At 36.2% G+C, this 14,669-nt stretch overlaps 1 protein-coding gene across 2 annotated transcripts in view; it reads right to left on the bottom strand.

Annotated features, from left to right (window-relative positions):
- The window catches only part of LOC105389442 (G protein-coupled receptor kinase 1), a 51,072-nt gene extending 36,585 nt beyond the window's left edge, over nucleotides 1-14,487 (bottom strand). For both annotated transcript variants that reach the window (XM_048622590.1, XM_048622591.1), the window contains exons 1-4: nucleotides 14,006-14,487; nucleotides 12,582-12,658; nucleotides 1,137-1,213; nucleotides 729-830 (exon numbers count right to left, since the gene is read on the bottom strand). In XM_048622590.1, coding sequence (XP_048478547.1) covers nucleotides 729-830; nucleotides 1,137-1,213; nucleotides 12,582-12,658; nucleotides 14,006-14,118 — 369 coding nt within the window. In that variant the 5' untranslated portion in view covers nucleotides 14,119-14,487. The remainder of the gene's footprint in view (nucleotides 1-728; nucleotides 831-1,136; nucleotides 1,214-12,581; nucleotides 12,659-14,005) is intronic.
- Nucleotides 14,488-14,669: the final 182 nt, after the last annotated feature.

Here is a 14,669-nt window from a genome sequence, read left to right as displayed (position 1 = left end):
AATACTATACCTAGTGCTTGGTTTAACTTTATTGTGAAACATACCCATCACAGGATATCTTGGTGAAAACATTACCGAAAAAATATCTAAAGTGATAAGAAGATGCTAGTAATTCTACAGATTGCTTGGCTATCAGGGATTAGGGCGTTGGGGGTTACTCCATACTAACAATAAACTACCGAACGGGAGCTGATACAACGAGATAGAGTCGTGGCGCCGAAACTTAGTCTTTCGTCATATAGAGTAACCCCGTCTCCGGTAGTTTAGCGTGTGCTTATCTCCGTGTGTTGGGGCCATAATCCCCCGATGTCACTGTGGCGGGTGACTACACATTTAGTCTAGACTAGGTAGTCTAGGTACTTTGGACGATTCAGTGGCGTGATGTTGGCTAATTGAAGTGGTTATACTCTGGACTCCCGGATCTATGTAGTGGTGATTTTGGATAGTGCGGTTAGTTCAATATGTAGTATTCTTCCGTTGAAGATGGTAAAAATCCTCAACAGAGCATCTAGTACGAATTTTGAAATTTATGAAAACGAAATAAGTTTCGGTTTTCTTCTGTCATCTGCATACATTATCTGTCAATAGTTTCACAATATTTTCCGCTAGTGGCGCCACTTTGTATGGGAGAAAACCTAAACTTTTATTGTTTTCAAAAAACTATCAAACCTAGACGCACATGATACCAGCAGGCATTAAACGATAAAACAATTTAGACTATTACTTACATGTGAGTGAGCTAATAATTCCTTCATTATGAAATTGTCGTAGATTTCTCGCGCGATCCTCCGCCTCTCCTCTGGGCATTCTTGTTTTTCATATAATTTTATCTAAACAAACAAAAAATATGTTATATTTCTCGGAAAGCAAACTCTGTTAATAGTAAATTTCAAATTAAATTCTATTCATAAAAGAAATTGGTTTGTATTCAGGCTTTTTATAAAAGCAAATAGCTTAACAAAGAATTGTTTCGCAGTCCATCGGGGATTTTTGACTGAGCTTGAATGAACATTACTCCCTAGGGAAGTCGGGATGTCAAATTATAAAATAATAAAACATTACAGGAACAGACACTTGAAAGAGTCGCGATTTTTCTAAAATTGTTACTTTATTATTGCGGAAGAATGAATGCTTACCTCTTCATAAAATTTTAATTGTGGCACTGGTTCTGCTTCTGACGTTTGCTCGCAGAATTCCTTAAATAATAAATAACCTGGAACAAAGAAAAATAACGTTAGTATTGTTTTTATATTTTAAAGAAACTACCAACTCGCAGACCACACTTTCATGATGATTCACTTTGTTTTTAACCCCCGACGAAAAGACAGGGGTGTAAGTTTAACGTGTCTGTGTGTCTTTGTATCTACGTATATCTGTCTGTGATAGCGAAATATTTAGCGTAATTCAGTGTCATCCCATCGCCAATTTAACATACTGAAATTATTTAAATTCGGAGAACCATCCCATCTACAATGTAATAATTTTAATTATTTTCATAATATGGTTTTACATTGTATTTCGATTATACGTTTGGTTTATAACTATGTAACATAATTATGTTGTTGCAGTGCTATGACACCCGATAGTTCCATGTATGGTATGTGTATAAATAATTATATTTTTTTCAAAATGTCTTAATTTTATCATCACTCCCACAACAAAACGAGGATACTTGTGAGTGTGTGACACTGTTTACCCTGAGTTCAGATTAGAACCACAATGACCTTTTAAAGATCATTCAATTTTGACCTTAAGTATATTAAAAATACGAGTGGTAGAATACGTAAAACCACAGTCATTTGACGTCAGCAATGAACTTGTAACGTATTTACGCAACGTTAGCGCGGTCAATGAGAAGATTTTGTTAGTAAATACAAATGTAGGTAAATTACTATTTAATAGTTATCTACCTAATTGGCGGTTGTCGTTTGTGGTTGTTAGTGATGCTAGTTGTGTCATACACATAGCACATGACACATAGATGGTATACCTGGTGTTTTTTTTCAATATTTATCAAATAATATGCTGACCTAAGGTACCGTGCATTGGGCACAAACACTTTCTGATACTTATTGTAGAATGACAGGAGACAGGAGTTTGTAATAATAATACAAACACACAACACCATCACATCACAGCTATCTCCAATAATGAGGTGGCGTGTGTTAGCCCGTCCAAGTGATTTTATTTGTATCGAGGTCCGACCTCTTCCACCGTGTCCGCCGGCCGTGTCCGAGTGCTGAGTAAATTGCGTTTCCACCTCACCCTGGGGATCGAGTGCTATATCTTGCGGTGGATCGGGGAATGGAGTATTTTAACACTGGCTCGCGACTTCAAATATCGCCCAATGGACATTTGAAGCCGTGTAACAATAAAATTTATCATTCGAGACTGTTCACATAACGATTTTTCCCACGTTGATATATAAAAACGCTAGGAAAACGCTTAAACTTTCAGAAGAGCCAGTTGATAATTTAATGAGTAAACTGAAGTGATATAGTTTCCAATTAATAACAGCTAAAAGAAGACAGTAAACTCGAGTGAAATACAAACGATACGGTTTTATTAAATTAATGGCTTCGTATGGAAAGTATCTTTCAACTAAATGGGCCACTTGACGGAAGCCTGGCGGACGAGTCACCCAAACGCATTAATCTTCACTAACTAGTTAGTGAATAGCGGCCAATGGAGACTGTCTAATAGACCACCGCGACGCTCAAGATGTAGACATCGCGAGTGGGACGCCACGACATTAATTCAGGGTTCGCAGTTCACCCATAAATCAAACCGATCCGGAAAGGGCGTTCCTGTGTCATCGACAAAAGATCGGAAAAAACCGGAACCATCTAGCGGACTTATCTCACAGCAACAGTCTCTACTGTACATCAACTTAATTTATTTAAGCTGTCAGCTAAACGTTCGTGTCGTGCTAAGTTAAAAAGCTGTCGAGTCACCTTCGTAATACTAATAAGGGAAACCATTACTTGTCCTCTTGCCCGAGACAAGCTCTGAAGACTTTAAATTGAATTTAGCACACAAAGTGAACCAGCTATACAGATGTGCAATGGCCGTGTATGGTCGTGTAGGGTGAGATGGGTAGGAAAATCAATTGTTGTAGACGGTAGAGGTGTAATTCAACGCATCTCGGCTCGATGTCGTCCCTAGGAGGGGAGCCGTTTGAATCACATCACAAATGATGCGAGATAAGCCCGTTTCCGCGTTATGCTCGCGCTATCGCGATAAACACGGCGCCCAACGCAGTTTTCATTAACTAAATGTTGTCGATATAGACTTCCAATATAAATTGAGGAAAATTTCGAACTGGCAGTGTTTTCAATACGCCGCAAACACAATTTGGCAGTTATTATAACGTTTCAAACAATCAATAATTTAAAACATATAATATAATTATGTATAAATAACAATTACTTATATATCCTATTTTGAAACGATAGATCTGCTGGGCTAGGAATTCCTTGCCTCTGTTCCTCCAAAAACAGAGATGAATGACGAACGGCGAGAAGTTTGTAAAAAAAATACTTTCATCAGAAAATTTTACATTTATACGACGTATAAAAGTATTTGACTTTTGACATCATTTCATAATAAAGCCTCGAATTCACTAGGGCACAAGTTCTGAGACTGTGACAGAACATCTGTCCACGATGCTACACCTCTACGGCAAATGTAATTAGAGAAAATGAGGAAAAGAACTTGTCGGCAGCCGAGTCCACCGCTCCGCGAAAGTTACTTTATTCTGTAATCAGTTTGAGTTTGTGGTCAATTAACATAGCCTTCAAAGGTACTACAGTTAATCTCCCTAGCTATGTGCGCAGTTCTTAATTAAGAGAACGACAAACGAATGTCAATGGGATCAATAAGTTATTAATCGTTCGCTTTGTGCTTGGAGACCTCGCTTGGAGAATCCTTCGCTGCAGTAACTGCCAACTATATTGTATTAGAAGCGGAATGATCGGAGTGCACTTGCAAACGCAATTTGCTTCAAGATGATCTAATAATACTTCGGTTATACGACAGGGCCACCGGAGTGGACAACTTGAGAAAAACAAAAGTAAAACAGAAAGGAGCACTTAAAAGTTTGAACGCCGCCGCTGGAAAATAATTCGTTGCATAAAATTGTTTAAATAAGTACGGAACCATGAAGCTGCGCGCGTAACCGATTTTACTTTAGAGGGTTTGTTTGAATCACTACAATAGCACCGTACCTACTAAATAATATTTAGATAGATAGAATATTCTTTATTTGTACACAAACAAGAACAAAAGTTACAAACACAAGAAGTAAGAATAATGGAAGGATATAATTATGTTGTACTGCTTATCTTTAAACAACTCTCTTCAAAAATTATGGATGAATTTTTTGGAATTGATTAAAAAAAAAAATTACGATTGCTCATGAACCAAGGGCTATGCAATCCATGCATGCATTGTTTACTGTTTAGGCTGTGTGTAGAGAGAGACGCACTTCGATTAAAATAGTTTTAATAAGTGTCATATTGCAGTGGAATTCCTGTTCGGGCCGCTACGTAACATTTCAATTAAGATACGAGGGGGTCACTCTATATTAACGAAACCGGCCAAGTGCGAGTCGGGCTCGCGCACAAAGGGTTCCGTAGCAGCAAAATTACAGTTAAATCAACCTATCTCAAAAACTATAAGAGATACTTTGATCAAACCAAAAATCGTTGAAAGAGTTAATTAGCATGCATCACCTCTATTTTTTTTAGAATTTTATACCCCGTAGTTATAAAAATAGAGGGGGGGGACATACTTTTTACGACTTTGAGAGCTGATATCTCAAAAACCGTTCACTTTAAGAAAAATGTTTTTTAGAAAACTTTATATCATTTTAAAAGACCTTTCCATTGATACCCCACACGGGTATGTACATCGAAAAAAAAAATTTCATCCCTCAGTTACATGTATGGGGGGCCCCACCCCCAATTCTTTTTTTTACTATTTAGTGTCATATTTTTGTAGCGGTTCATACAACACATATTCCCATCAAATTTCATCACTGTAGTACTTATAGTTTCCGAGTAAATCGGCTGTGACAGACGGACAGACGGACAGACGGACATGACGAAACTATAAGGGTTCCGTTTTTGCCATTTTGGCTACGGAACCCTAAAAAACGAAGTTACGGAGCGCAGCTGCGCGCGAGCCGCGCTCTCTCAGATCTCTTTGTATTAAACGTAACATAAGAGAATGAACGGGAGTGGCCAGCGTAGAACAGCTGATGCGCTTGGCGAAGAATAGAGAGGAGCATGCAGAGCTGACCGCCAACCTCTTCCAGTAGTGGAGAGGCACTAGAAGAAGCAGTTTTTATGCTGTAATTACTTATTATGGCAATGTTTAATCGCTTTTCCACAACGCCGCCCTGAAGGGCTAGTACGGGGCGCTATTAAGACGTGACAAAAGTTCTCCGTCGCGTTCGCTCTTGAGGCTGCGCGATGTGAGTGCGCGCGATGCAAAACTCTTGTCACGTCTTAAATGCGCCCCGTACTAGCCCTTCAGGTGTATAATATCGTTTCATAGACGACCGAATGGCGTAGTGGTTAGTGACCCTGACTACTGAGTCGATGGTCCCGGGTTCGATTCCCAGCTGGGGCAGATATTTGTTTAAACACAGATATTTGTTCTCGGGTCTTGGATGTGGCCGTAAAATGGCAATAGGCCCGCCCCCTATTACATTGGGACTAACATAACACTCTGGCGAAAAGTGGGTGCAGCAATGCACCTCTGCCTACCCCGCAAGAGAGTTCATTAGTACAAGGCGTGAGTGGGTGTTTTTTTTTATATATATGAATTTATCATGACGTAGTACCTTGAGAGAATCGTGTTCTGAAAAGTAGTTTCGTGATTATCATTGTTTAGATTGTCCGTGTTCCGAGGATATCCGTGCTCATAGGTATATACAACTTTGTTTTCGCCCGTTCTCACAATGTATTTTTACTTCCACCGTCGTGTTTCAAAACGTTTCTTTTGAAAAAGTTTACAAACCCGGCTGTTTCTATTTAGACGATTAGCTCAAAACGAGTTAAAAATGTTTCAAAGTAAACCAATCGAGATGTAAAGAGGGAACGGGGATACTCTTCTTGCTGAGTAAACAGTGCCAGAATGGCTTGTGTGTGTTTCTAAATGGCTAAGAATAACGCGTTTCATTCGACCGGTGGTTTAGATACTTTAGTTTGCAATTAGATCATTTATTGTTCAGAATAAGGGTGCTTGTACATAGAGAATCGGGTTCCCTGTATCTACCTGTACCGGTAACCTGATGATACGAAAGCGCTCACTCACGGCTCAGCACTCAGCATTTCCCGGATTTGTAATGTTGATGTACAGGTAGATACAGGGAAACCGATTCTCTATGTAAGCACCCTAACAATGGATAGGGATGACAACTTGACGCAGATAGATAATGCCTCTGTTTAAATAGAGAAATGCTCATCTCTGATGGCGCCTGCCCGTGATCGTCCAATGCTGGATATCAGCCTTGTCTTTCAAAGGTCGTCTTTAATGCGGGCCGAAGGGGGCCTCACTCTAAGCTTTAAAGTTTGTGGTCAACATTCGAGAACTTCTTTGCTCATACAATGTATAAACACATAATACTAAAGCGAGTACATGTGACGGGTACACTACAGAATTTCGAATTACTTTTTTACGAATATGAAAATAACGATTTTCATAATTACGAATTTCATAGTTCCGAATAATTTACAATCCCGAATTTTAAGTTTCCGAATAGCGAAAATCACGAATATTATAATAAACGAAATTTCATACCACAGATTAATTAAAATGACGAAAGTCATAATTCCGAATATTATAATTTCGATGTTTCAAAAGTACGATTATTTATTATATCGAATTGTTAAAATTACGAATTCCGAATTTTTAATATTCCGAAAATACAAATTCCCGAATGTTTTTAGTGAACAAAAAATAGTCATATATTAGGAATAGTACGAGTATGTTTATTAACAGCATAATCCGTATACAAACAATATTTTTTAAGCTGTATTATATGAAACGCTCCGCTCCGCTTCGCTGCGCTCCGCTTTGTTTTTCGATATCTATGTGCACCTAACACGCTCCTCCTCGCTTTGCTCGTCGTCGCACCTATCTTTAGGTTTGGGTCCTAAGCTTTTTAAGGTTAACCACCGTAAAAATCCGAGCAATTGTATTATATTATATTGGCTTTGTTCTGTAACTTAACAACAAATACTACAAATATTTTACTGTAAACAAAAAATTTTACTCTATATTTGAAACGCTCCGCTCCGCTTCGCTGCGCTCCGCTTTGTTTTTCGATATCTATGTGCACCTAACACGCTCCTCCTCGCTTTGCTCGTCGTCGCACCTATCTTTAGGTTTGGGTCCTAAGCTTTTTAAGGTTAACCACCGTAAAAATCCGAGCAATTGTGTTATATTATATTTATATTATATTGGCTTTGTTCTGTAACTTAACAACAAATACTACAAATATTTTACTGTATAACAAAAATTTTACTCTATATTTGAAACGCTCCGCTCCGCTTCGCTGCGCTCCGCTTTGTTTTTAGATATCTATGTGCACCCAACACGCTCCTCCTCGCTTTGCTCGTCGTCGCACCTATCTTTTGGTTTTGGTTCTGAAGTTTTAAAGACGTGTATGTATTTTTGTCAAATGTAATCAATTTAGTAAAATTAATAATGAAATTATCTTAATTTAAATTAATAATGTAATAAAAATGGAGTAAGTACTGATATTAATTGGTTAAATTAATAAATAATGTATACTTAGTTATAGAAATGTAATCAATATAGTAAAGTTAATAATTAATAATGCATCATATTATTATTTTTTTGCATGATTGTATTTTGAAATTATCTAAATAAAAAATTATTTAAGATAATTGATAAAATTTTGATATAGAATGTTAAATTGTAAAATGTAAAACTATATACTTAAGTCACTTTAGTTTGGAAATAAATGGCATATTATATGATGAATTTTTGTCAAAATCACGAATTATCATATTTCCGATCGGGATTTTAATTTTTCGTGATTTTAATAAATAGGTATTTTATTTTTCGTATATTAAAGTATTCGTATTTTTTAACGTTCGTATATTTAACAATCGTAATAACAATATTCGTGATTATAATATTCGAAATTATAATTATCGTAATTTTTATAATTCGATATTTAAAAAAATCGGTATTGCAATATTTCGTAAATTACATATTCGGTGTTATCAAATTCGGAAAAAAGTTTTTCGGAATATTTGGGTGTTCCCATTTATGTACGCAAGGTTCTTAAACCTAAGATTCTGTTATTTATTAGTTATTTTTAAAACCTTTAAACCTATGTGATTAATTTCTGACAAAAACGTTAGCTTCTTCTAATGGTGATTTCAATTTGACTCGCACATCAAGCCTCGCTTGAATCAATAGCCAATCTAAATTTAAAACTAAGAACGCTGGCACCTATTCCCTTTTATGCGGGATCTCAACGGAATTCGAGGCCCGCACCACACTCGAGGTCTGAAGCTCTTAAACTCCACGAGTGGGGGAAGTTAAGTTCAATTGTGACGAATTCATTGTTAGATTCTTTTATGGTGAAGAATTTATATTTCAGGAGGTAGGAATAGGGATGTAAGAAAAGACGGCATTGGCAGTTTTAAAGATTTTTCGCGGTTTCCTCGAAAGGTAAAAATTGGACCCATATAGGATTACTTTGTTTTCTGTACCTAGGTCTGTCAAGAATCAGAACCATTTATTTTGGGAGCACGTGCAAAAATAAAAATATTTACGTACTATATATTTAACAGTTCATGGTTCGGAATCTTTCGTGCCCAACTTGCACTAGATCGGTTTCGCCTTATTTAGTTTCTTTACATTACATTCTGAGAATATTTAGATTCCATTCATTGAAGATTTCTTTTGTTTGTAAAATGAAGATTTTATCTGAACACAAAATCGTACCTTACATATGATAAGTATGATGAGTGAATTTTTACCAACTTATAGGGTAAATAGATAATATAACTACAAAAAAAACATTATAAGTTATGCTCCTCCTTTTTTCGAATTAGGTTAAAATGCTTAGTATTAGGAGGGCAAGCTTCTTGAGGTGCTAGAGGTTTCACAATCGCGCCTTGCCTACTAGTACCACAAATATTAGGGGAGATGGGAGGGTGGTGAATTGGCGATATAAAATTGTAGGTAATAAATAAGAATACATTAATGAGAAGGTAGGCTGGGGCAGATATTTGTTTAAACACAGATATTTGTTCTCGGGTCTTGGATGTGCCCGTTAAATAATGGCAATAGGCCCGCCCCCTATTACATTGGGACTAACATAACACTCTGGCGAAAAGTGGGTGCAGCAAAGCACCTCTGCCTACCCCGCAAGGGAGTACAAGGCGTGAGTGTGTGTGTGTGTGTAATGAGAAGGTATGTTTAAAAAAGATAACTGTATGTATATATAATGTATACCTATTGGAGTTGCTTTTATTATAATAGTTTAGTAATGTTTGGCTGGCTTTCCACCCAAAGGTACTTATGTACAAAGGTAACCTATGTGTTAGTATATGTATGTTTTGTAATTTATTTTCTGTTTGTGTACAAAGCATTCAGCCCACCTTTTATATTAGAAAGAAAGAAAGAAAGAATAATATTTCTTAAATATCAATTTCTATCTATAATTATGGTTAACAGTCAGCTCTTTCAACTTATGCATGAATGGAAGCATAACTGATAAAATTCTAGATACAGATAAATATGTCATTCATAGAAAATAAGAGCTGTAGGTAATAATAACAGTTAAGGGCCCGTACAGGGTGACGTGCCGCGCCAATTTTGGGTTTTCAATGCTCTTCACACAGCACACGCAGTGACACGCACACATGTAAGTTTGCACAGTGGGTCGATAAACTTTTACTCGCCAACTTTATTGACAATTATGTTCAAGTACATTTTGGGTGATTTTAGGGTAAGTAAGTATAATTCTTACTTACACTGGTAGGCACCAGGAAAGAGTAGAAATTAATAGGGGTGCCACTTTACTCTATACTCGGAACCCGATTAGCTTTCTCAAACAAATGTGGTATTTACTTGTAGAAAGGTAACTAAAAGTATTAAAGTGTAGATAATAAGTTTCGGGCATCCTCCAGCCAACTGAACCCCGACGACAAAGCAAAGTAAATACATAGTGTCGCAAAAGGGCTATACTAAGCCAAAAGGGGATGACTCAAGGGGTCATTCTGAACAACTTTTGTTCTACGAGATTTGCAAATTCGCGAAAAAAAATATTCGTTTTCCATGGTAAAAAGTCACATGTCCAACAAAGTTTCTATGAAAAAGGTTTTTTTTTGTTAATTTCCAAAACTCGTAGAGCAAAAGTTCAGAATGACCCCCTTACTTCTTTTTACCCGACTGCCGAAGGAGGAGGGTAATGTTTTTTGATTGTATGTATGTATATATGTATGTTTGTCTGTTTCTTTGTTCCCTCCAGTAGCCTAAACGGCTTGATAGATTTTGATGTATGAGGTATTGTTAGAAGCGTATTGATGGCGCGATGGCTATAGGCTATGTGACGTTCCATTAAAATGTACATAGCGCCCTCTTGAGGACATAACGTGATGATCGAAAAAATAATAATTCAACTTTGCCGTGTAAGGTATCAAATGAAAGGACTTGATTTTCACATTAAAAAAATATGCATATTGAAGGTATTTAAATAACAACACCAAAATTATTGAAATAAAAAATGATCATGAACTACCAACCGACGTAAAAATTCATAAAATAAAAACAACTAAAAAGTTACAAATAAAAAAATACAATTATAAAAAACTAAAAACCTGACTGTACGCTAAAAACATGAAAACGAGTCCCAATGTTAATGGAAAGTATCGCAGGCGGGGACCAACTTGACCGCCACTCAAGGCCGTTTTCTAAGTAACATTCAGCTAAATGGTGAACCCTCTGCTGGTATAATTTGTTTATATACCGCTTTTTCAATACCTGTAAGTACATTTTTTGGCAGCATAATATTTTTACTTAATTTTAGGGTTTCGAACGTCAAAAGAAAAAAAGCAACCGTTATAGGATCTCTTTGTTGTCCGTCTGTCTGACTGACTGTCTGTCACCGCCCTTTTTCTCAGAAACGGGTATATCAAGCTGATATTTCGCATAGATGGGGAGTACCCCAAAAAAAATATTATGGTCCTACTCCCTGTCCCACACAAGTAAATTGGGGCTTATATTTTTTCCAGTTATTTTGATGTGTATCCTTTTTTTTTCTTTGTTGTTTTGTATAAGTATGTGTTTCTTTTCTTTAAATCTGTATTTTTTTTGTTGTTGCTGTCTATGTGTCGAAAAAATGTATCTTTATCTTCAAATCACGCCATCTATCGTTTGTTTTTTTTGTGGCTACTGTATATAGAAGAAATTCCGTCATTGACAATTTTACGTTACGAATTTATTTTTATTTATTTTATTTTTATTTTTACATTTTCGTGGAGAATCAACAGCTTTTTGTTAATAAATAATTATTACTTATGAACACATAACAACTTGATGCCATTAACAGAATGAACTTAGTAAACCCAGTAAACCTAACACATCCAGAGGAAAAACAAAATCTCTTTCTCTCTCTCTGAAAAACATACTTAATAGCCCAAACTCGATGCTTTTAGCTATTAACATCTTTGAAATAAAATTGAGCCACCACCGTGTTACTGCCCTCATCAGATCCTCACGAGACCATACCTCAACCAGCACCAAGAGACTGTATTTTTGATCCCTAACCTAATGTTCGTGCGTATTGTCATCACTTAGATCCATTCGCTATATTCCTGCTCCTCATCAGACCTTTACGAGACTGTAATATCACGAGAATATTGCACACTATCTAATTTAATTTAATGTATTGAATATACTGGAAGAATTATGCTTCCTCAATTTCAAATCAAATTATGTTGGTGTCATAAAAGTTGAAAAAGTGCAATGACAACCAATGTGCAGTGATTTTGTATCTGTACACGATAAGATCGCGAGCTGTCAGTGCTGCCTAAACCGACGTGACCCTTCTTTGGAGGCCAGCGGCCAACTGAGTCAAACGTCACTTGTGTTTATGATTTTATAACACAGAAAGCCGCCATAGATATTTGTATGAAGATTTGAGGGAAAAAAATTGCTCAAGTTTGGGATTAATTTACACAAAATAAGTGTGTGTTTATTAAAAAACAAGGTATTTAGCGCCTAGTCCAAGCCTTTAACTTTATAATATGATAAAAATCATATGAAAATTCTTTATAATTACGACACAGTTGTTACAATACGGGAGTGTGATTGACTGGTTTTTCTTGATATTCTGAAATTAATTTACAGTTATCCATAATCATTTACTTAAATTCGAATGATTCAGCACCTAGCTAGACTCTTCAACTACCTGTGTGATTTTTTTCAAGGCAGTAGAGCATCATTTACTACATAATTCTATGACAATGCCAACCCTCGATTCCCTATTGCAGACCCTTAATGATAAGATTAATAGAATGTTTACTTACCTAAGACTTGATTAAATATTTTGTCAAAATTGATTTCATTCTTCTTTTCCATGTATTTATGCATTACACTCCGTACACTGAAACAAACAGAAATATGTTTTACAATCAATTTAAATCCATACAAGCTACAACATAATGGCTAGTAAAACCTTACTTTATTACATTGTTTACAAAGACTGTAAGGTCTGTTTTATGTCCCTTCTTTTATTTGTTCTACAGTTTTCAGCTTAACCTAGGCATTTTTATAATGACAAACATTACATCTTTAAATTTAATATTTTCAAAAACTTGCCCAGCAATGGGTTTTTAATTGGGGTAAGATAAAAAAGTTTTTAAACCTATTTTCATAAAAAAAAACTTAAAAAGCTTTTGTCTCAGACTGTTTTCTTTTTAAATAATTATATGGTAGGGGGAAAAGTGGACTGGAACTGAAACTGGAGTGGTAGAGGGTGACTCAGCTCAACATTCTCGCTGCCTATAGTAAAAAGTCATGTGACCAACAACAACATTTTCAAAATTTGTAAAACATATGTCTTTTTAGAATGGCCATCTTGATCAGCCTTGGAAAGCATTGTTCATTCCAACATAATCATCACACATTAATTTTCAAATTTACTGTACAGACCTATATTGTTTAGATGCGATAAATAACAGAATACAGTTCTGAACACACTGAATACCTAGTGCTTTCAAGATATTAAGAATGTGTATAAACAGGATAAACTGCACTTCAGATAATGTTGAAATAGAATGTATACAATAAAAGTGTATATCGATACTATGGATTTATCTGCCCTTATGAACACTGTGCAAGAGATCTACTCTCATATTGAAACAAATATGGTACTATGTTCATGTTGTGAAAATAGAGTGCAGATGACCCTTAAGGTTTATTCTTTTTGAGTTTTACAAACATATTAAATTAAACTTCAATCTTTTGAACTGATGCCTCAGAAAAAATTGACTTGCTAAGTGTTAACTTTCTACTATTCTTCACTTGATCTTCCTTCTTATCTCTGCAGACCAGTGCACAGTGGCCTTAATGTACCTATCAACTGTTTATGTTGGGCTGTATGCATCCAAACCTTTGGAACAACAATTACTACTTACTTGAAATCTTCAAATTATTACTTATGTACTAGGTATTAACATTTCACAACAAATTAAGGCCAATATTATATCAATATGTTCAGAACTACTGTTTGTAACATTTGATTACAATGCAACAGTTTATATTATGTAGTTATGAAAGCAGACAATTTGTCTGAAAACCTAAATCCATATAACCTCAACATTCAGCGACATTCTATTATGATTCTGATAAGACCACTTTGTAAACAAGAATTCGGGTGGAGGGCCAATGTTGTGAGTAAACACAAGACTTCCTAGTGGGCATTGTGTGAAGCGTCGCTGTCTGTAGCTACCTGGGGTCCGGCAAGACAATTTTCTTGCTAGCTCGAGCTGCTGGAGTGCATTTGGACTTTTCCATTGCCATCAAGTAGCTGACGTCTGCCAGCACTGCTTCGAGGTCCGCCATTTTGATACTGAATTTACCACCTTCACTGAATAGAAACTCAACAACACAACACCACACCACAGTCACCACCTAAACAAATAAAGCTAAGGGCTTCAAGTCATAACCCTCGTCACCACTGCTCATCGTTTCACCATACAATTTGTTGATGAATAGTGACACATGCTGATAAATTCACATCCTATTTTTTAAGTAAAGACCTAAGAATAAACAACGATACACTCCCGCCTGGTCATTGGTTTACAAAATAGTCTAATTAATCAGTCATTTGTATTTTATCAATGCCGAGACGAATAATAGTTTCGATTTTCTGAAAATCCACGATCGCCCGTCAACTCGCCACCGACATATTTTTTTTACTATCATTCATTCAAATGGCTCGTTCAGTCGGTCGATTATAACTTCGTTCATTTCAGTCTTGCCATATTGAAAAACCAACAACCCGCGGTGAAGTCTCGTAATGAATCCCCCGACGAAATTGGATGTGTAAGGATATCGAAAATGGTCTATGTTTTCATTGTCTATGACTTATTTTTCCAGCTGTCAAGTGTCAA

Source organism: Plutella xylostella, chromosome 8 (genome assembly GCF_932276165.1).
Source record: "Plutella xylostella chromosome 8, ilPluXylo3.1, whole genome shotgun sequence".
In the NCBI taxonomy this organism is placed as follows: domain Eukaryota; kingdom Metazoa; phylum Arthropoda; class Insecta; order Lepidoptera; family Plutellidae; genus Plutella; species Plutella xylostella.
This window is presented reverse-complemented; position numbering and strand designations above follow the sequence as displayed.